At 39.2% G+C, this 20,834-nt stretch overlaps 2 protein-coding genes across 3 annotated transcripts in view; both read left to right on the top strand.

Annotated features, from left to right (window-relative positions):
• The first annotated feature begins 468 nt into the window (after positions 1 to 468).
• On the top strand, positions 469 to 6,563 carry LOC146330991 (membrane-spanning 4-domains subfamily A member 4A-like). Of its 2 annotated transcripts, XM_084743758.1 has the most exons (7): positions 474 to 645; positions 1,073 to 1,238; positions 2,124 to 2,234; positions 2,352 to 2,408; positions 3,929 to 4,060; positions 4,824 to 4,937; positions 6,357 to 6,563. In XM_084743758.1, exons 2-7 carry the CDS (start codon positions 1,116 to 1,118, stop codon positions 6,474 to 6,476), a joined length of 657 nt encoding a protein of 218 aa, XP_084599884.1. In that variant the 5' UTR covers positions 474 to 645; positions 1,073 to 1,115; the 3' UTR covers positions 6,477 to 6,563. The 2 variants fall into 2 exon arrangements, with proteins under 2 accessions (XP_084599893.1, XP_084599884.1); XM_084743767.1 differs by lacking the exon at positions 2,124 to 2,234 and having other exon boundaries at positions 469 to 645.
• A 6,388-nt stretch (positions 6,564 to 12,951) lies between these two features.
• Positions 12,952 to 20,834, top strand: part of LOC146330985 (dihydropyridine-sensitive L-type skeletal muscle calcium channel subunit alpha-1-like) — a 137,089-nt gene continuing 129,206 nt past the window's right edge. Inside the window, exons 1-2 of the mRNA XM_084725882.1 lie at positions 12,952 to 13,944; positions 14,195 to 14,300. Of these exons, the coding sequence (XP_084582008.1) occupies positions 13,757 to 13,944; positions 14,195 to 14,300 (294 nt within the window). The 5' untranslated portion in view covers positions 12,952 to 13,756. The remainder of the gene's footprint in view (positions 13,945 to 14,194; positions 14,301 to 20,834) is intronic.

Genomic DNA, 20,834 nt, shown 5'->3' with positions numbered 1-20,834 from the left:
TTAAGCCACAAGATGGCGATTTTTAATTAATTATTTTTAATAGGTTTTAGTGTGTTTATAATTTTCTTTCATTGTCTGAAGGTTTGTGGTGTCAGATTTCTTTCTTACTTATTGAGTTATTTTTTTGTTTAATTTAGTCTTTAAGCATACATTTTAAAAATAGAATGTAATTATTATAAAGGATTTACACAAATTGAAGTATCTTAATTTACCTTAACAAGTTCCATCAGGTTATAAAACACGTTCATTTAGTTCTGCAAGAACAAATAAAGGCCCTTTTCGTATATGAAAATACACTGGTGCGATACCTTAAGATGTTTGTCTGATTTTCACTATGGCGCCCCTGGAGAAAAAGTCACCAGACTGTTGCTAGGAGTAGCAGACCGTTGCTATAGCAAGCCGTTACTACGGGCGCCGTTCTGATCGACTCAGGAGGGTCACGTTATGTCATATCAATCCGCAGAAAAACATGTACACCCTGCGGAAAGAAACCGTTTGTTTTCTGTTGCTCCGCCAAAAACGGGAATATTTTTTTTCAATATCAATTTTAATATGTTTGGGGAGGCTTTGGATTCATAGTTAATGGCTGACCAGTCCCAGTAAAGAAAAGAAGAGGAGAGGAACAGCGCAGAGAAAGAAAGAGAGGTGAAAACACGGAGGAGCTAAACGACAAGGAAATTGACTAAATTGAAGAAGACAGATATTAAGTAAATACTAAATGGAACGCGGTATGGGCCATGACTTAAATGTTCAGGTGCCACGGACGCAGTAGAAACGAACGGACTATTTTTTCAATCGGAAGCAATGAAATCATAAAATATTATTTGGATCAACATTTTGTCAAACTTTTGATTTATTTACTAAATACCGGGATGTAATACGCGAAATAATGTAGAGCGAGCAGGTCACTTTAGAGAAATAAACCCCTTCAGGGTGATGCAGGACCCCTGTGGGATTTATTTCTGTATAGTGACCTGCTCGCTCTACATAATCCCTCACTTATGATTCGCTGATCAATAATTAACTAACTAACTTAATAATTACCTACTGAACATTACCTCTCGTTGAGCAGGAAGCTGCAGTTCAGAACAGAAGAAAATCGTTTTACTTCAAGCATGTCTTCATCAGCTGCAGTAGGAAATGTGCTGGTGGTCACCCATTTGCACCCCATACCTCAGGGTGCCGTACTTGGTGCGGGCAACCAGAAATTCAGCAGGGGCCGGCCACTGGAGCTTGGGGTAAGATGATCCAGTGTAAACACGATTTTTCTACAATCATGTGAGGGCGAGATGGAGGTGGAGGTGGAAAAATAAAATAAAATATTCTATTTTTGGGTTCTTAGCTAATTGCAACAGCAGGGATTTTATTTTAACATAGACAGTGATCAGTAAAATACCCATCATATGCTCATCTAATTTTGATTTTGATTTTATATCCTTGTATTAATCATCTTTCAACCTGTATCGTTCTGAAGTATCTTCAGCTGTGTGCACTTTAAACCTCATTGTTGATTAATTAATGATGGTGATCTCATATACAGGTACAACTGTAGAAAATCTATTTCCCTATGAACACTACCCGATTAAATCTATTGTATGTGAAGGTTTCAGCTTTCCTCAAATGTAGACCCAACTCTACAGTATGACATGGAAAAGCCACTTAAGTCCACTCTGATAAGGTTCATTTAACTCTTTTTGCTCCCATTTTCAAGTAGAATTTCTATTAGTTTCTGTTTTACAAATTGGTCAGAATATTTCAAAATTTGAGCGTGTACCACCCAAACGTGACATTTGAATCAAATACATTATGTATCTAATTGTAATATTAATCTGGCAGCCAGATGGCACTGTTATCTTGAATGTTAGATACTAATTTGGGAACAATTGTCCTCATGGTGATGGTCTTATTTTTATTGTTGGAATGATCAGCTAAAAAAATCTATGAGAAAACATTTCCGAGCCCTAAATTCAAATGCTCTCCCCTCATCTTTCTACATTTGTCTGAAACAAAGTTTCTGTGAACACTTGATTTGTAGTAGGTCGAAGCATCAGTGCAGAAACTGACATGGTTTTTCACTGAGTCTGAGTGTGAACTTTCCTGTCTGTATGTATTTGTCATTCCAGACAGTTCAGATCATGATCGGCCTGGTGGTACTGCTGCTGGGGATCGTTATGTCGATCGGTGCGGTGGCATTAGGAGTTTACAGCGGCATTTTTGTTTGGGGAGCTTTATTTGTGAGTAAAAGGTCCATTGGATGTTTTGATTTTGTCCATTTCCAGATGGGGAGATTTATACTCAGAATATTTCTGTCTGTCTGTCTGTCTGTCTGTCTGTCTGTCTGTCTGTTGCAGTACATCATATCTGGATCTCTGACAGTGGCTGCTGGGAAAACTTTCAACCAGTGTCTGGTTAGTACCTTACTTTACTTTTACAGCTAAACTTTTTTTGCACTTAATCATTTGTCTATAGTATATAAAACATGCCTATCACAATGAAAACGGTCTAGGGATGAAACAATATATCAATTATTGCAATATGTGCTGGACTGTGTCTACTGTGATATTACATGGTTTTATTGTATAAGTGTTATTCTATAAAAGGACTGATACTGACTGTTGCATTGTTTTTGTTTTGTAGTTCATAAATCATTCAAACATTTATTATTTAAGACAAATCATTTGGCAGATGGCAAGGGGGCTGACAGAGTTGGAGGGGTTAGTCCAGCATAAAACTTGGCAGGCAGGCAGGCAGTGAGTGATTCTGAAGCAGCAGAGAAACAGGGTAAGTATACACGAAAACTACTAGCAAACACAAGGTGAATCTCAATTCTGGAGATAGGCCTGGAGTGTGACTACCGTTACAGAGACACAACGATCTGGCGAGGACTGGAGAGGAGAGCCGGTGTTAAGTATTGCAGGGTTGATTGCTGGGTGGAAGACAGGTGAGCAGCAGGGAGCAGGTGAGACGAATGAATGCCATCAAGGAACCAGGAGGGTGAGGGAGTTGCCACGCCCGCAGCACAGACACAGACAGGGGGAGGGGGGAAAACAGGACAAGGAAAAACAAACCTGTGACACGGCCTGGGCCGTGACAGTCTCCTCTGACGTCCCCAAAATCAGATTTGCACATGTCAGCTAAAATCACAATTTATACAAAAGTCTGGATACAAAACTGTTGAAAAAGACACACTTCTTTGTCCTCAATTATACAATACTTACTAGGCCACAGCTCTGTAAGTTTCCAGGCTCTGTGATAATGATAATAATCATTATTCTTCTTTTGGTAATGATGAGTGTATATAAACAAAAAAATAAGTGAAAAATGCTAAGCTTATATTAGAAAATAGACATTTACCAAAGGTAAAGGTTCTAAGAATGGAAATGATAATAACTGATGTTGATTTTGCAGACTAATTTTAAGATAAGATAATCCTTTATTAGTCCCATAATTGAAGAATTTGCAGTCATGCAGCAGCAAAGGAGATAGCAAAAACAGAAAGAAGCATCAATGAAAAAAAAGAATAATAGAGAAGTAAACAAGCAGTATAAATAAGAGGATTTTTAAAAAAATATATTTGCAATTTCAACAGGAGGACATGTAAAAATAGGAACAATATAAACAAGGGAAAATATTAAAAATAGGCACAATCTAAACAATTATAAGGCTAGGGTGGCTCTGCTGTCCTTAGATACAAGTAGGGGGGACCCAAGGAAAAAACGTTGACAACCACTGCTCTAGGTGTTTTTCTCCCAGTTTTCTCTGAAGAGGTCAATGATACAGATGTTCTAGAGAATTCTGGAATACACCTTCATCTTTCCATCAAATGCTGTCATGAGACTTCCTGTTGATGTCCCAGTTGCTGAGCTATTCAGTCTATTGGTGCAAGTTTAGATGTCCTGATGTTCTGATGATCTCTTCTCTCTGCTAGGTGAAAGGTGCTCTGGGTCTCTGTGCTGTATCAGCAGTTGCTTCCTGTACTGGAACCATTCTCTGCCTTCTGGATGCTGTAGGAATGCTAGCATATTGCTATGCTTCCTGGTATGACTGCCACTTATATTTGGTATGTGGTTTGACGGTTATTTGCAACATCTGCAGGATAACTGCAACTATAAAGCATAGCTAAAACAAGTGAATCAACCACTTACTGTAAGAGTCACGTTAATCTTTGGCCCAACACCTCCATAGAATGTTGTTTGTCCACTCAGCTTAACAATAAGAGGTGGGTCTGGTAGTAATTAACCTACTTCAATGGCTAAAAGGTAGCATATCAGTAGTGAGTTAGTCCCAGAGGCTTACTGTAACAGAGTTTAGGGTTACACCAGATGTATATGCACAGTTCATTCCATTTCTAAACTATGTTTTATCTAAATATTTTTCTTAAAATAGCTATATAATAACAAGCTAATATCTCTTTTTTTTGGTCGACAACGAACATCAAAATGGGACAGTTAGAAAAATTTTTTACTTTTTTTAAGCTTCAGCCTTATTCATCATTGCATCATTACAGCGCCATGTTAGCATGATATCATCAGTATCCCTTTGCATTGTTTCCAACTTTTAAAAAGCAGGTGCAAAGAAATAAAAATTCAGGTAGTCTGGTCAGTTCACTCAAATAACATTAACCAGCAAGTTAGAGCTGATAAACCTGCCTGTGACAAGTGTCATTTTCATCACAACAGAAATAGAAGGCTACTTCTGTCTGCAATCAAGGATCCACTCTTCCAACATTACTGAGAATTCTGACTGGCTGATTGTCTGCCAGTAATGCAATGAGAACAGAGTGACTGATCATTTTACTGAATACAACTTCCTTGTTTTTTCAGACTCTGTCGGAGGGGGTTTCAGGAGTCATGGCTTTATTACATTTTGTGGAGCTCATTGTTTCAGTCACCGTTTCAGGATTTGCCTGCAGTGCTACATGCAACTGTGACCCAGAGGTGAGTCAACCACTGACTACTGATGAGCCCAGTGCAATATTACCATTCTGAAAGGCAAATAAACTGTGAGCACACCTAACCTGCTCCAGAGGAGGTTATGTTCGAGATAAATGTGTATAAAACACTGCCTATTGACCACTCAGCTCTCTTAGAAAATGACATCACCATTCATATAAGATCCCGTGGAGCTCAGAACCCAGGTCATGAGAGGGTTTCTTAAGAGAACAACAGCGTTCAGAGACTGGCAAAGCCATTTCCTTTTGTACAGCAACATTATGCTACAAGAGAGATGGATTGAAGCACTAAAGGCTTGTACTTTTTTTTGAAGATTATCTTTTTTTGGGAATTTTTGCCTTTAGTTGATATTGACAGCTGAAGACATGACAGGAAAGGGAGAGAGAGAGAGAGAGAGAGAGAGATAGAGAGAGCGAGAGAGAGAGAGAGAGGCAATGACACGCAGCAAATAGGCCACAGATGAGAGTCAAACCGGCGGCCGCTGCAGAGAACTGATAGCCTCACAACATGGGGCACATGATTTACTATCTGTGCCACAGCGGTGCCCAATACTTCAGAAAAGTATGCCTATTTACAGCTTGAAATTTTGATTTAAAAAATGTTTAAGCTAAAAGAGTCTGGAAAGCTGAAATTGTCATTCATACCATAAGAATACATCTAAGCAACACATTAATTTAACAGGCAACACAAATGTAATTCTCTTCAGATCTGCTCTTATTGTAAGTGTATTAATTTACATATTCTTACTGTTTTATGTCTGTTATGTGGACACTCATGACTGGTAGACTCAGGGGTGGGGTAGGGGGCTGGGCCCCCCCTGATGCCCCTAAGTTCAGAAAAACAATACAAAAATGCCATCTTGGATGCCCCTATGGTAAATAAAACATGAAAAAGTATCTTATAGTAAACCCCTCTAGGTAGAGAACATGTAATAAAGTGACTTTTTGGCACACTGGTCCCCCTCCACATACAGCTGGTGCTCTATTCATTGTTTTTTTGTTTTTTTGTTTTTTTTTTTGGCCCCTGCCCCTCAGACAGCCTGAGTCCACCATTGACACTCATGTCTATGTTGGGAAAACTTGGGTCAGGTTCCTGAATTGATAACCCGTGTTCAACTGATCTATAATATAAATAAGTTACAGAACACAGCTTCTAAGACGTGCTGGAAATGGTAACTGTGCTCCCTTATTAATTTATTCAGACTGTACAGCTCATTCTCAGTGACAATACAATAAAATCAGAATGATTTTCGATTCATCTCTTCTCACATCTTTCCCTGTGTCTCATGTCTTCAGTGGGAGGGACTGAGATGGAAGGAAAAGACAAGCATGCAGGGAGATTTAGAATTAAAATATACCCTGAGTGTTGTTTGTCTTGTGGCCCTTATGCTGTGTTGTTTTGCAGGTCACGCTGATGTACTGTAAAAACACAGTGGAACCAACACCTTCTGCTGAGCCGCCACCCTACACTAATGTCTTTAGTGGAGTGTCTGTCCATAATGGCCATCCTGCTATAAATCCCTGACAACATTTTGACCAATCGTGTCTCCAGATCTTCTGCTTTAACATGCCTTGCTTACTGAACGCTCTACACACACACACACACACACACACACACACACACTAATAAAGCAATTAACTTGTTCTTTTAATGTGAACTGAAACATGAACATGAAATAAGATGAAAATCCAGACATAAACTAGCGCTTTTAAAATCTGACATATGACATAGCTTATTTTTGCTTCATGTTGGCAAATCTATCTTTAAGAAATAATAAAACTGTGACTTCATGATGTTTGTGTTTTTATTTAGGGGAGGGAGAACAGCAGAGAAGAGTTGATTTATTTGAGGAGCCATGTCAGCTGCTACACTTTTAAAGAAACATTTGGGGATGATTCATCTAAGTTTGTGCAAAACATTACTTTAGAGTGATTTAGCATTGGGCTACCATAAAGAGAGAGGAGGGTTAATGGAAAATATTAGGCACTTGTTTCCACAGGCTGAGTAGTTCTCTGCATGAGTAGGAAGGTAATCTGGATGTGAAACAGTTTTTGGTATTTCTCTTTCATAGATAATTCTGTCTGCATTAATTGTTAGGTTAACACAGAAAATGATTGATTTTTCAGTGTGGGCCCTTGTGAGGAAGCTGCATTCAAGATCATGAGATCACGCAAGAATCTATCTTGCCAGGTTCTAAGCTATCCACGTGTGCAAGCCAATCATTGTCCTCGGAGGGACGACTAGCAGTTACGGGCGTGGTTTAAGGTGCACTGACAACAAGAAGTGTCCATGGAAACAACTCGTCTTGAACAAATATTGGTGGCTCCTGAAGACATTAGCATAGATACTGGGATAGCGTTAGCAAAAAAACAGCACATCCATATTCTGGCAGATTAGTACTTTCCTGACCTTCAAGTTGACTTTGTCTAACTGTGTCAAATTTTGGTGCCCAGCAGAAAGCAGACATTGCATGTGCAGGTGAGGGCACAAACAGATAGGAGGTTCGTGCAAATGGGATAGGGCAAAGAGAGTTTGCGCACCACATCTGTTTCCCAGAATGTATTTATCATTACACCCTGTGATCTTTATTCCACTTCATCCAGCACTTTTTTATTGCTTTACTCCAACCAGTCTGACCATGAGATCTTTGACTGTGTGTGTGACTGTGAGTGTGGACGTGTAGGAGAACACAGCACATTAAAGCCCATCATCTATCCCTTCAATAAGTCATGGGCAAGGCTGGGTGGGAGTCCTGGTGTGCCAAAATGGAAACGTTTTTTAAAACACAGTTTGACTTCATGCCATTTGACATTAACAACTGCTCAAAAATGTGGCTAGAATTTGGTATTCATATAGTATATATAGGTTAATTTTGTTATTTTTTTAGATTGCAAGGCCTGTTGATACTCTGGTTGTGATGACATGTTGTGTTGTTTTTATTTACAATACTTGTGTTGAGTATTTCCATTTAACCCAGCCTTGTAAATGTACTTCACTACACATCAGAGAGACATTGTCATTTGTCTGACAGCTTAAATTACCACTTATTTTTCAGATTACAATATTTATACCATTCTTGTCCAGTGAAAGATTTATCTGCCAATTTGGTGATTTCAAATGTGTCATGGACTGCTGCTCCTCCTGCTCACACCCCTCTGCTCATCCTCCAGTCAGCCCCTGCCAGCTTTTCCTGCCAGTACTCTGTCCACACCCAATTGCACTCCTCCTGCATTGACTGTCAGCCAATCTGTGACCAGCCTACTCAGCCAGTTTCTTATCTGCTTGTTCTCACCTCAGTATTCATACTAGTCAGTTTTCCCCTATTGTTTGATAGTTGTTGTGCTCATGCCTGCTTTGTATCGCGCCTGTTTCCTTGTTTTGCCTGATGGATTTATGACCTGTGCCTGTTTACCTGGTTTGTGTTTTTGCCTGATGCCTCTGTACCGCTGCCTGATCACTTTGATTTTGGGTTTTGACTCTGCTGTGCTTGACAGACTGATTTTGTCAAGGAACAGTGGGCCCTGTGTGAAACATTGCCAGCTGCATGTGGTCCATGTTGTTGGAGTTGAAATGCCCCCTCCACCATCCTCACATCTTAAGTCTTGCTGTTGAAGAGGTTTTCCAAAGCCTTGAAGGACACTTCAAGACAACACTGGACAGTTGATCTCTAACGGTTATTCAGTGTTCAATGCTCATCAGGACTCAGCATGGCTTTTCTGCACTGATCACAGTGCAATGTCTTCAGGCCACTAGGAAGCTACCATCTCACTCTTCTTCTTATGTAACTGCATTCCCATTAAATACTGAGTAGAGTTTAGATGAGACCTGAGCAAAATGCAGCCTGGGGACCAGATGTGGCTCACTGAAAGGTTTTGTGTGGCCCGCAAGGCCATCATGGAAATACTGAGAATTAAAGATCTAGCAAAGACAGTCAATAGCTTATTGCTTACTATTAAACTGTCACCAGAACTTTATTTTGAAAGGGGTCAGTGCTGTGTTCATTGGTAACATTGCCAACAAAATGTTAGAGTTCAGCATGAAGGCAAAACGAAGGCATGGTCAGCGTGTTTGCTTTCTTGTGCTCAGTGCATTGGGGTAAAAACCACTTGTGCCTGAGGGTCCTGTCTTATGCTGATCTAAAGCATGAGTGGAAAGTGCGACGCACAATGGATGTAATTTGTCCAAGGTGTGTCCAAATCCACTTTTGCCATCTGTGTCAGGGGTGGGAGTGATATTTTGCCCTGCCCCGCCCTTTGCGCCACCAGCACAAAGCGGGATAGACCTATCAGATGTGCCCAAGTGCCCTCATTAATTCACAGGCGAGTTTAGGCCGAACATGCAATAAACCAATCAGAAAGTCAACTCTCATCACCTTTTAAGAGGCAGGTGCACCAGCAGTGCAAGCGGTGTCAGCATAACGACGGATTTACCAGGAAGAAACAAAGAGAAAAGATTTTCAAAGCGAGGAGACAGATCTCCTGGTTCCAGAAGAGAATGCGCAAGAGCACGCAATATATGGAGAAAGCAGGACGTCTCCAAAACAGCTTCAGGCTGAAATAGTTTACTTTACAGTAACGCCTGCAAAAACCAATACAATAAAAATATGAACTGCAAATGTCATGCAGATATGTAATGTTTTACACTGAAGCACCTTGAAATTGTGTTGTATTTTATAATTAATTATTAGCATCATCATTATTAATTTTACTGGCTGAGGAGCGGGGAGAGAGATGGTGCAGTAGAGAGGGGAGGCGAACAGATCCAGTCCAGTCACGAAGCTTCCCGGTTCCGCTGGCACACCTGAGCCAGGTGAAGGCACAGATACGCGGCTGTCTGTGCTCCTTCTTCTTCTCCTCTCCCACCTAATCATCATCTCCTCCTCCCATCCTCGCTCCTCTGACCCGCTGCAAAATAATCAGAGAGAGTTTCTTAAGTTTGAAGTGCACAAAATTACGCACAGATATATCCAACCAACTCTGATAGAAGCACACATAACTTTTTCTCTGAGGTTGGGCCGGACTCGTGTGGTCAAATATAGTGTCTTGTATATTTTGTATGTTATAGATCATAATTGTTTAAACATTGTTTTTCCTGATCATAACAAACATGCAGACATAAACACCACAGCTGCTCCACCTGTCATACTGACTCATCTGATGAAGACGATCAGACAGCTGTGATCGCAACCATGCTCACTTCGCAGGTCTGTTTTGATTTATTAGGCTTTATAATTAGAATTCTTTTCCTCATTAGTGAGTTTATCTTTAAAGACACATGTGTGCATGACTGTTTAACATTGATGAAAAGTGTTCTTTGATTGTGGAGACGTGTGTGTGCCTCAGCCAAGCGTGAGACACGCAAATGCTTTTGACTTCAATATTTACACTTTATTGCTGATGGAAAACATGTTCAAATAACACTTAACTAATCCACACTCCCGTGTGAGGAAGAGAATGATCATAAATGACGGTGTTCTGTGATTGTGAAGACGTGTGTGTTTTTCAGCCAAGCCCGCCAGGTGATATCTTGTGCTGATAGACCACAGACTTTGCACCTGACCTGGTTTTGGCTGGTCTAAAGCGCAAGCGCATCTCACTCCAATACACTGAGCACAAGATAACAAACGCACCTGGCCACGCCTTCGTTTTGCCTTCATGCTTAGACCTCCCGCCCACAGCGGCACAGACCCATTTGCTATCTTACCCACATGGCAAAAATGGCACTTGCGCTGGTGTAAGATGGCAGAATCACTTGCGCTGGCGGCGCAATGGCTCCACAATCATCAAACACCTTGATTTACATTATCTTTATTCCCCACATGAGTGTCGATTAATGAAGTGTCCTTTGATCATATCCACCAAAAATAAAGTGTAAATATCAGTGGTGGACAGTAGTGAAGTACATTTACTTGAATACTGTACTTAAGTACATTTTTTGTGTATCTGTACTTTACTTGAGTATTTGTTTTTTTGGACACTTATTACTTTCACTCCACTACATTTCAAAGACAAATATTGTACTTTTGACTCCACTACATTTCTACAAAGGTTGTTGTTACCTTTCAACTATAAGCTTTGAAGTCAGCTATTGGTGTTTTTTCTTTTCTTAAATGCAGTTGGTCACATCCTGTGTCCCTCACAGAAAGAAACCAATCACAGTAGCTCCTCTCAAATGGGACTGATGTAAAAGCAGAAATACGTCCAGGCGCTCTGTAACAAGAGCAAACAAGTTCTCCCTCTGTCATTCAAACAAAAAGCGGTAATGGTGACGGCAGGAGAAAGACAAAATTAAATCTCAGGTTGTTATTGTAAGTATTAATTATTCCAGGTAGCTTTTAAAGTTGGATCTTTTTATCCGAATGAAAAATACAACATAATTCATGTATATATACTGCCTCTGAAACCAGAAAGAAATCTTAGTTATTTAACAGACTTGGAGAACTCCTTACAGTTAACTTCAATCTGCTTTTATGATGTGATTTTAATACAGTTACATCAGAAAATAACAATAACTGTCCTTTTTGGTTTTGATTGTATTTCTATGCTGAAGTTTTTATAGGTGTTTCTATAGGCTTTGTGTAGCAGAGTGGTTCTACAAGCAGGTCACTGTATCATTAGATGGTTTCAGAGAGTTACAAGCTTCTGTAAATGCATCATGAAAACAATACAGCATGTATTGATATTAGAAAATGTACTTTGTAATTTGTACTTTTGAATACTTAAGTATTTTAAAAAAACATGTACTTTTGAAAACTTAAGTGTTTTTAAAAGCAAGAACTCTAGTACTTTAACTCAAGTAAAATTTTGACTGAGCAACTTTCACTTGTAGTTGAGTAATATTTGACCAGGAGTATAGATACTTTGACTCAAGTACTGGGGTTGAGTACTTTGTCCACCACTGGTAAATATTGAAGTTAATAGTGCAGGTATGTGTGTGTCTTGTCCTTGGCTGAGGTGCGCACACTCATCTCCACAATCACCAAACACCTTTCATTTATGTTTAAAAGTCGTGCACTCGCGTGTGTGTCTTTGAAGTTAATCTCACTAATAAGCACAACAGTACTATTATTATAATAATAAAGCCCAATAAATCTCAGCAGACCTGCAAACAGGATCACAGCTGATTGTCTTTATCAGATGAGTCAGCATGACAGGTGGAGCAGCTGTAGTGTTTATGTCTGTGTGTTTGTTATGATCCAGAAAACAATGTTGAAAGAATTATGATCTATAACATAGAAAATATACAAGACACTATATTTGACCGCACGAGTCCGGCCCAACCTGAGAGAAAAAGTTATGTGTGCTTCTATCATAGCTGGTTGGATATATCTGTGCGTAATTTTGTGCACTTCAAACTTAAGAAACTCTCTCTGATTATTTTACAGCGGGTCAGAGGAGCGAGGATGGGAGGAGGAGATGATGATTAGGTGGGAGAGGAGAAGAAGAAGGAGCACAGACAGCCGCGTATCTGCTCCTCCACCTGGCTCAGGAGGACCAGCGGAACCGGGAAGCTTCACAGCTAGACTGGATCGGTTCGCCTCCCCTCTCTACTGCACCATCTCTCTCCCCTGATCCTCAGCCAGCAGAGTTAATAATGATGATGATGATGATGATAATAATTAATTATAAAATACGACACAATTTCAATGTGCTTCAGGTTCAAATAAGTAGTTACACATCTGCATGACATTTGCGGTTCATTTATTGTATTGGTTTTTGCAGGCGCTAATGTAAAATAAATTATTTACACATGAAGCTGTTTTGGAGACGTCCTGCTGTCTCCATATATCATGTTTTCACTCCTGGAAACAGGAGATCTGTCTCCTCACTTTAAAAATCTTTTCTCTTTGTTTCTTCCTGGTAAATCCGTCGTCATGCTGCCTCCGCTTGCGCTGCTGGTGCACCTGCCTCTCAAAGGTGATGAGAGTTGACTTTCTGATTGGTTTATTGCATGTTCGGCCTAAACTCGCCTGTGAATTAATGAGGGCACTTGGGCACATCTGATAGGTGTATCCTGCTTTGCGCTGGTGGTGCAAGGGGCGGGGCAGGGCAAAATATCACTCCCAACCCTGGCACAAATGGCAAAGGTGGATTTGGACACACCTTGAATAAATTAAATCCATTGCGCCTCGTGCTTTCCACTTGCACTTTAGATCAGCGTAAGATAGGGCCCTCACACTTTCTCACCTTGCGCATTACATTGTTTAGTAAGAGTATGAAAATGAGTTATTACAATGCATCACCCTCATAAAAACATACAGATAGACATCATAAGGTCCAGTAGAAATGCAGTTTGAAACACTGGGTTTTTATTTTACTGCATGTTATCCTATTTTAAAATGTTAATATTCTAATTTATTTAAATTATGTTTAATTTGTCTTTTCAGTTTCACTTCTACCCCTTTCAGTTTGAGATGCACTTTTAAAAAAGTAAAGTACTCCCAGACTATATCTGCAATGTAGCACAGCATGGTTGTAGCATGAGGTGACTTTTGTCATGCTATGACAGCCGTGCTCATTGTCTATATTTATTCTCTTGCCCAAACAGCTGTTCAGTAAACCAATCCCCTTCGAGTAGAGAGGACAGCTGCCATTCCACAGATAAAAGACAGAGAGAGGCTCTGTCGCTCAGTCAAACCATGAGCAACAGACGCTGTGAGACGTGATTGAGACAAGTTCAGAGAAGTTTTGAGTGAATGGACAGATGTAGCTGAGAGCACAACCACGTATTGAAAAAATCTTGGGCTTTGGAATACCTCTTCTAGTTAAAAAAAAACTTCAAACAAAAACTCTCTGGAAGCCACAATGGCAGACAGCAGCAGTCCCCCGTTATCATCCTACATCATGGATGAGGAAACTCTGAAGAGAAAACAGAAGGAGAAGCTAAAAAAGCTGATGGCCACAGGAGGAAACCCAAGGCCTGCACGCTCTCTCCTCTTCTTGACACTGAGGAATCCATTCCGCAAGGCGTGCATCAGTATCGTGGAGTGGAAGTATCCTGCTGTAGCAAAGGGTCACTAGGCAGAGGGGTGGCTGAACAAAACAGATATGATAACATTTCTTGTGATTGTGGCTACCACAGATTTACTTTCACTAATCCTTAAATGTTGTATTTGTAGCACAGCTGCAGGTGGTATTTGTGAGTGCATGTCAAGGAGTTTGCTGTTTTATTTGTGTGATGAGGGAACATCTATATGTGAAATACTATGATTGGCATGTGAGCTTCCTATGAATCACTTTCAGACCTTTTGAAATCATAATCCTACTGGCCATCTTTGCCAACTGTGTGGCCCTGGCTGTTTACTTGCCTATGCCCGAAGAAGACAGCAACAACACCAACAGCAACTTGGTGCGTCAGCATGTCTCTGTTCATGTGTAAATGGATATTGGAATATACTGCAGATATTTTGTAGTTTAGGCCAGTGGTTCTTACAGTGGGTACCTCAATGCCTGGAGGACGAACCATACCACTGATATAATTGTCTGTAGTGCCTATAGAAAGCATTAGTAACATTTACGTAAACTACATTTTATATTACTTTTAGAAAAAACAAAAAAAGAAGAAAGCATCCGAATCACCCTGTTAAAACCCTTTAATATGCAGCTACAAAGGCTCTACAACTTGCTCAGGCAGCTCAACACTATGGACAGTGATGTCAGAGCAGTGATAGACATATTTGACACTACCTACCTTAAGTGACATGTTTTGGTTGCCCATGGAAGACAAGAGTTCCATCTGCTGTAGTACTGCATGTTTATATGTTTCTATATGTGGGATATGGTTCTCTAATCTCTGGCAATACAATATAATATAAAAATGATAAGCATATATGCATGTTATATTGGGGGTTGGGCTTGGCCATGGTCTCATAATGTTGGAAACATCTTAAGTAGTAAGCATCTATACATCACCCGAAAGCATGTTTAGCAATTTTCTTGTACTGTGAATTACTTGATTTATGTAACACCAGTCTTTCATTGGGATTAATAAAGTACACAAATTCTCTAATCTATCTGTCTAATCTACCTTGTCTGTCTGATCTATCATTGTATTAATCTATTATAGATTAATAAAATGCTGGATTAATCCAAATCTGTTAACACTGTCCATACATTTGAAAGTTGTGTTACATATAATTGAAAATTCTTGTTGATGACACTGACTTAACTGAAACCAAAATTAATGTATAATTTCAACATTACAGGATTTAATGAATACTTCACTGTCCAGCTAACTGACTGAGATGAATCTTTTGCCTGACTTAAATGTGCTGATTAATGCCAACATCAATTTATTCCATACTACTAGATTAACTCACTCATGTAAATGTAACATCACGGTTGGGCTTCTAACACTAACTTAAATATTGTTGGTGGTACAAACCAAACAGGTTTATGAAGAATGTCAAACACTGGATTTTTTATTTATTTATTTATTTTTTTACTAAAATGGATTGGGTTGCAGCAGCTATTTCTAAAGTGGTTCATGCGGTGCAACATTTATGTTAGTGATGCATAAAACTCTAGTCAAGTCAATTTTATTTATAGAGCACCAATTAGGACAGAAAGCACCTCAGAGCACATTTCATATAGAGCAGATCTAGACCATACTCTAATTAATATAAACTTAGGAAACACTTAACATATAAAAAGCTGCAATAACTGGCTCATGTTTTTCACTGTCAAAACATACCATCAGTTTTTAAGTAGATATACTATGTGATTATGATTCCAATATCTGACCTATGTAGTTAATGAATTAACATTTTAACAGGACAGAGCAGTGTGATTTGACTTAACTAAACTGTAAAACACAACGCAACACCACCATCTGCTGCCACTGAGTCAGAAATAATGGAACAAAATAGACCCTGTCCTTTAAAGGAAGAGTTCACCCAAAAATGAAAATCCAGTCATAATCTACTCACCCTCATGCTGATTGAAGGTCAGGTTTAGTTTTTCAGTCCACAAAACACTGCTGGAGTTTCACAAGAAAACAGTGTTGCTTAATCTCCCAATCAATGGAAGTGAATGGTGACCTGTTTTCAAATGTTAAAAAACACATAAACATAAAATGCCTCCATACTGTTTGTTTGGTGTAACCCAAGTCTCCTAAAGCCCCAACATGCCAAGTTGACTAAAAAAATATTATTTACTTATTGTTTTTAGCCTGAATCTTCACTGCAGATACTTAACTACTTGGAGCCATGTTCATGTCCACTTGCATACTGTCTGAAGTGGGTGTGTGTGGGTGTGTGTTGTGTGCAAACAGCATGTTATGACTTTAGGAGACTTGGATTATTCCAGACAAGCTGTATGGAGGCATTTTATTGTTTGTTGGGTTTTTTGCCAATTGTTTTTCATGTATGAATCTGGTCACCATTCGTTTCCACTGTTTGCGAGATTCTACAACACTGTTTTCCTGTGAAACTCCAGCAGTGTTTTATGAACTAACAAACTAATAAACCCGACTATACTATACCTTTAAAGGACAGGTCTATTTTGTTCACTTATTCACGTTTTTGAGGTCTTTATATAATTCTGTAGCTTTCCAGCAGTATTCACTGTGTATTGAAAAACAAACATTCATGTTGGTCTAAGTACATATTTTTTTTGCCCCAAAATGCAATTTTCCTGATTTTTCAAAAAAACATTGTTTCATGTGATATGACGCAGGTTTCTGCATTATGACCAGTGGTGGATAGTAACAAAGTACATTTACTTGAATACTGTACTTAAGTACATTTTTTCTATCTATACTTTACTTGAGTATTTGCTTTTTGGAAAATTATGATTTTAACTCCACTACATTTCAAAGACAAATATTGTACTTTTAACTCCAATACATTTCTAGGAAGGTGGTTGTTACTTGTTACTTTTAAGGTAAGCAGAGCTTTGATGTCAACTGTTGCTGTTTCTTCTTTTCTAAAATGCATTTGGCCACATGCTGTATTCCTCACAGAAAGAAATCAATCACAGTACCCGCTTTCAACTGGGATTGATGTAAAGGTGGAAATACATCATCCAGGTACACTCTGTAACAAGAACAAGCAAGCTGTCCCTCTTTGATTCAAACAAAATGTGGTAATGACGACAGCAGGAGAAAATCTAAATGAAATCTCAAGAGGTTACTATAATTAGAAAAAGAGAAATAATTCCAGGTAGACTTTTAATGTTGTATTGTTTTTATCAGGGTGAAATATACCACATAATTAATATACTGACCCTGAAGACAGAAAGAAATCTCAGTTATTTAACAGACTTGGAGAACTCCTTACAGTTAATTTTATGCAGTGATTTTAATACAGTTACATCAGAAAATGACATTAGCTGTTCTTTTTGTTTTTTAATTGCAGCTTAAGTTTTTACAGGTGTTTCTATAGCAGGGGTCAGGAACCTTTTGAGCTGAGAGAGCCAAAAAAGTCACATATTTTAAAATGTATTTCTGTGAGAGCCATACAATATTTTATAAATCTGAATACAACTAAATGTGTGAATTTTTAAACAAGACCAACAATTTTAGAGTATAATAAGTCTCTGAAATTATTCTTTTTTAGTAACGACATAAAATACTTCTTACCATTAATGCGACTTCTGATGCTGCATGGTTTTACTGATGGCTTTGTAGTCTGAATGATACGTGGTGAGGTTAAGCTTCATGCAGGTGTTGAGGCTTTCATCTGTTAAACGTGATCATAGGTTGTTCTTGATGTTTTTTAGATGTGAGAATGACTGCTCACATGCATTCCTAGAGCCAAACATGGTCAGTACGGCAATACTCACACACTGTAGTGTGTGGTATGTGACAGGAAGTGCGTTCCAAGTTTTGACAATCAGCTGGTCTGCGGGTTTAAGTTTTTTCAATTCTGTCCACTTGTGTTTGCTTGCCAGCTCTGCTTGCTGTCGTGTAAGTCTTTCCAAATCTTCATTCAGTGATTTGAACTTATTCACCCACATGTCTGAGGCCTTCAGGACAGCAACTTCTACCTCAAAATCTCTGATAGAGACACCAGGGATGTAACTCAGGTCGACTTTGTCCACTGCACACTCGTGTGGATGAGTGATGAACTTAAAAAGACAAGTGTGCTCATGAAATTCTCCAAAGCGTGCTTTGAATGACTGCAGGAGATTAGATGTGAAGCCAGCTACCTGCTGGAGATCAAAATGTTGAGCAGGGTCACTTGCTTGCACACATCTCTGTTTTCAAAATGTGTAGTAAATGACCTGTTTAAATATCCACGATAAAGAGCTCCAGCTTGTTTTCAAATGCAAACACTGCTTGTTGAAGGGACAAGACTGTATTTCCAATGCCTTGCATTTTCACATTGAGCTGGTTCAGATGTTCAGTCATGTCCACGAGATAGTAAAACTTCAGGAGCTACTCAGTATTAGCTAGCTCAGGATGCTCGATGTCTTTCATCTCAAGAAATGTCCGGATTTCGCTCAGGCAATCTGCAAAATGGCTAAGCACCTTCCCTCTTGCCAGCCAACGCACACTGCTGTGCAAGAGCAGGCCGGAATAATTACTCCCAACTTCATCCAGCAGTGTTTTAAACTGGCGATCATTTAAAGCTCAGGCAACAATAAAGTTAACAACTTGAATGACCAGCGACATCACCTCACCAAGCTGCTTGTCACACAGTTGAGCACAATGCGCCTCCTGGTGTAAAATGCAATGAAAACTTAGGATGGGTCTGTTTTCATTTTCACAAAGAAGCACTACAAATCCTCTGTTTTTCCCCACCATACACAGCGCTCCATCGGTACACACCGAAATGAGTTTATCCATCTGTAAAGACTTGAATAAATCCTCTCCTCTTGATGAAGCTTTCATTGGCAAAACAGCAAGACTTTCCTCATGCAGTGTGTCACCGGCAGCATACCTTGCAATTACACTGAACTGGGATAAATGGCTTACGTCTGTTGACTCATCCAAAGTGAGGGAAAAATAAGTCACTGCATCTATGTCCTTCACTTGTTTTTCCTCCACTTGATTTGCCATCATGATGGTACGATCGTGAACAGTTCTTGCTGACAAAGGCATGTCTTTAATTCGTTTGATTATCTTATCTTTATTCGCAAAGTCATCAAAAAGTTCATTAGCCACATCAAGCATGAATGTTTTGGCAAACTCGCCGTCTGTGAATGGCTTTCCGTTCCTCACTATTGCTAAAGAACCAGCAAAGCTAGCCGAATTCCGTTCACCTTGTTGGGTCCATACGCGGATTTGCTGCTGACTGGCTTGCACTATGTTTAGTAGCTCTTGGCAGGCCTTCTTCCTGCTGTCCCCTGCTGGATATTTCGATGCAAATGTGGCATGGCGTGTGTCGAAGTGTCGCTTTATATTTGACCGTTTCATCAATGAAATTTTATCATTGCATATTAGACACACTGCGGTCCCTGCTCTCTCCACAAAGGCAAATTCCTCTCCGCAGTAAAAAATTAGTGCATGGATTAAAATGCACGAGAATGTTTTTGTTTTTTGAAGATTATTTTTAACACTGTGATTTCTGTAATGTTTTACTTGAATAACAGCCACATCTGGCTCTGAAGCCATAGGTTCCCGACCCCTGTTCTATAGGCTTTGTGTAGCATCATAGTTCTACAAGAAAGTCAGTGTATCATTAGGTGGCTTCGGAGAGTTACAAGGTTCTGTAAATGCAATGTAAAAACAATACAGCAATGTACTGAAATTACTGATTGACGCTGCTATTAAAACCCTCAAGGTTGAAGGGGTAGCATGTAAAATATGGCCACTTGACAAAGTGAACTCCAAACAAGCAGGGGGCAGTGTATCGCCAGTGTAACGCTAACTGCTGTTTTAACTCACTTTGGCTGTAGCTAGCCTACTAGCTTTATTAGCTGTGTAACTGAAGGCATTAACAGAGGCCGGTCATCAGAGAGACAGCGGATAGCCAATATTTTCACATCTAAAGCAGTGGATTAAGGATTTATTTTCAACCAAAGCTGAGCTGGTGATTGTTGACAAGTGCAGAGACTAACAGAGACTTTTTGGTGAGTGTATTTTGTTTCTGCTGAGTTACAACTGTCAGCTCGTTTTAGTTTGGTAAAAAAAGATAAACTTGAAATCAGAAACTGAAGTTTTGAAAAAAAGTTTTAACAAATGCTGATCTTTTCTTGAGATAATTTACTTTTTGTCTTTAGATAAACTTAAATCTTTGAGTTTTAGAAACTTATTTATTTAAAAAAATATAGTCAATTCTTTCTTTTTAGTGTAAAGTGATTCTTACATTGGCCAACGGTAAAAATATGTAGCTTATACCACATAAATACATAAATAAATTGTCAAATAAAATGTGCATCATAGCTCACATCTATGGTTTGGTGCCGTTTCCTCTAAATTTTGGCAGTGGCTTGTCTTCCTGAGTCTCAAAAAGCTATGGATGCAAAATTTTACAAGTCTTAAAGGAAAAAAGAAAATGTATTACTAGTGGCTCCTGATATATTTTTTTTTCTTTCTTTTTTGGCCAAAAACTTTTGATTGCAAAGGTTGCAGATGTCTGGTTTAGGAGGAAATTGTATTAAACAATACAATTACATTACATAATTTAGGTTGGCTAATGTAGCATGATGTTGCTAAAAACAATATATCCCATACACATTTCCACACTGAAAGTGAGCCAGAACATGTGGCCAACATGAACACACAATACACTATTGACCAAAAGTGTTTTGTTTATTTTATCAGCTAGAGACACAGACCATGTGATCTAAGTCCCTGCTATACAAACCCACCAGCAGAGGGAGCTAAACAACAAATAAAATAACTGACAAATAACATAACTCACTAGCAGCACAGCTATGATGTTTCATATCATGTGGGGTTTGTTTGTTAAATGACTAGCTGTTTTTTTTGTCACTC

The sequence above is a fragment of the Lutjanus erythropterus genome, chromosome 2, assembly GCF_056507025.1.
Source record: "Lutjanus erythropterus isolate fLutEry1 chromosome 2, fLutEry1.hap2, whole genome shotgun sequence".
Classification (NCBI taxonomy): Eukaryota; Metazoa; Chordata; class Actinopteri; order Lutjaniformes; family Lutjanidae; genus Lutjanus; species Lutjanus erythropterus.
The sequence above is the reverse complement of the archived record's forward strand: the minus strand, read 5'-3'. Positions and strand labels throughout refer to the sequence as shown.

What these genes read in the sequence shown, in the direction of transcription:
- LOC146330991 (XM_084743758.1), top strand. Translation starts at nt 1,116, where the DNA reads ATGTCTTCATCAGCTGCAGTAGGAAATGTGCTGGTGGTCACCCATTTG. An exon ending in TTGTTTGGGGAGCTTTATTT is followed by an intron (nt 2,235 to 2,351) that starts GTGAGTAAAAGG and finishes TGTCTGTTGCAG; the next exon opens with TACATCATATCTGGATCTCT. An exon ending in ATGACTGCCACTTATATTTG is followed by an intron (nt 4,061 to 4,823) that starts GTATGTGGTTTG and finishes TTGTTTTTTCAG; the next exon opens with ACTCTGTCGGAGGGGGTTTC.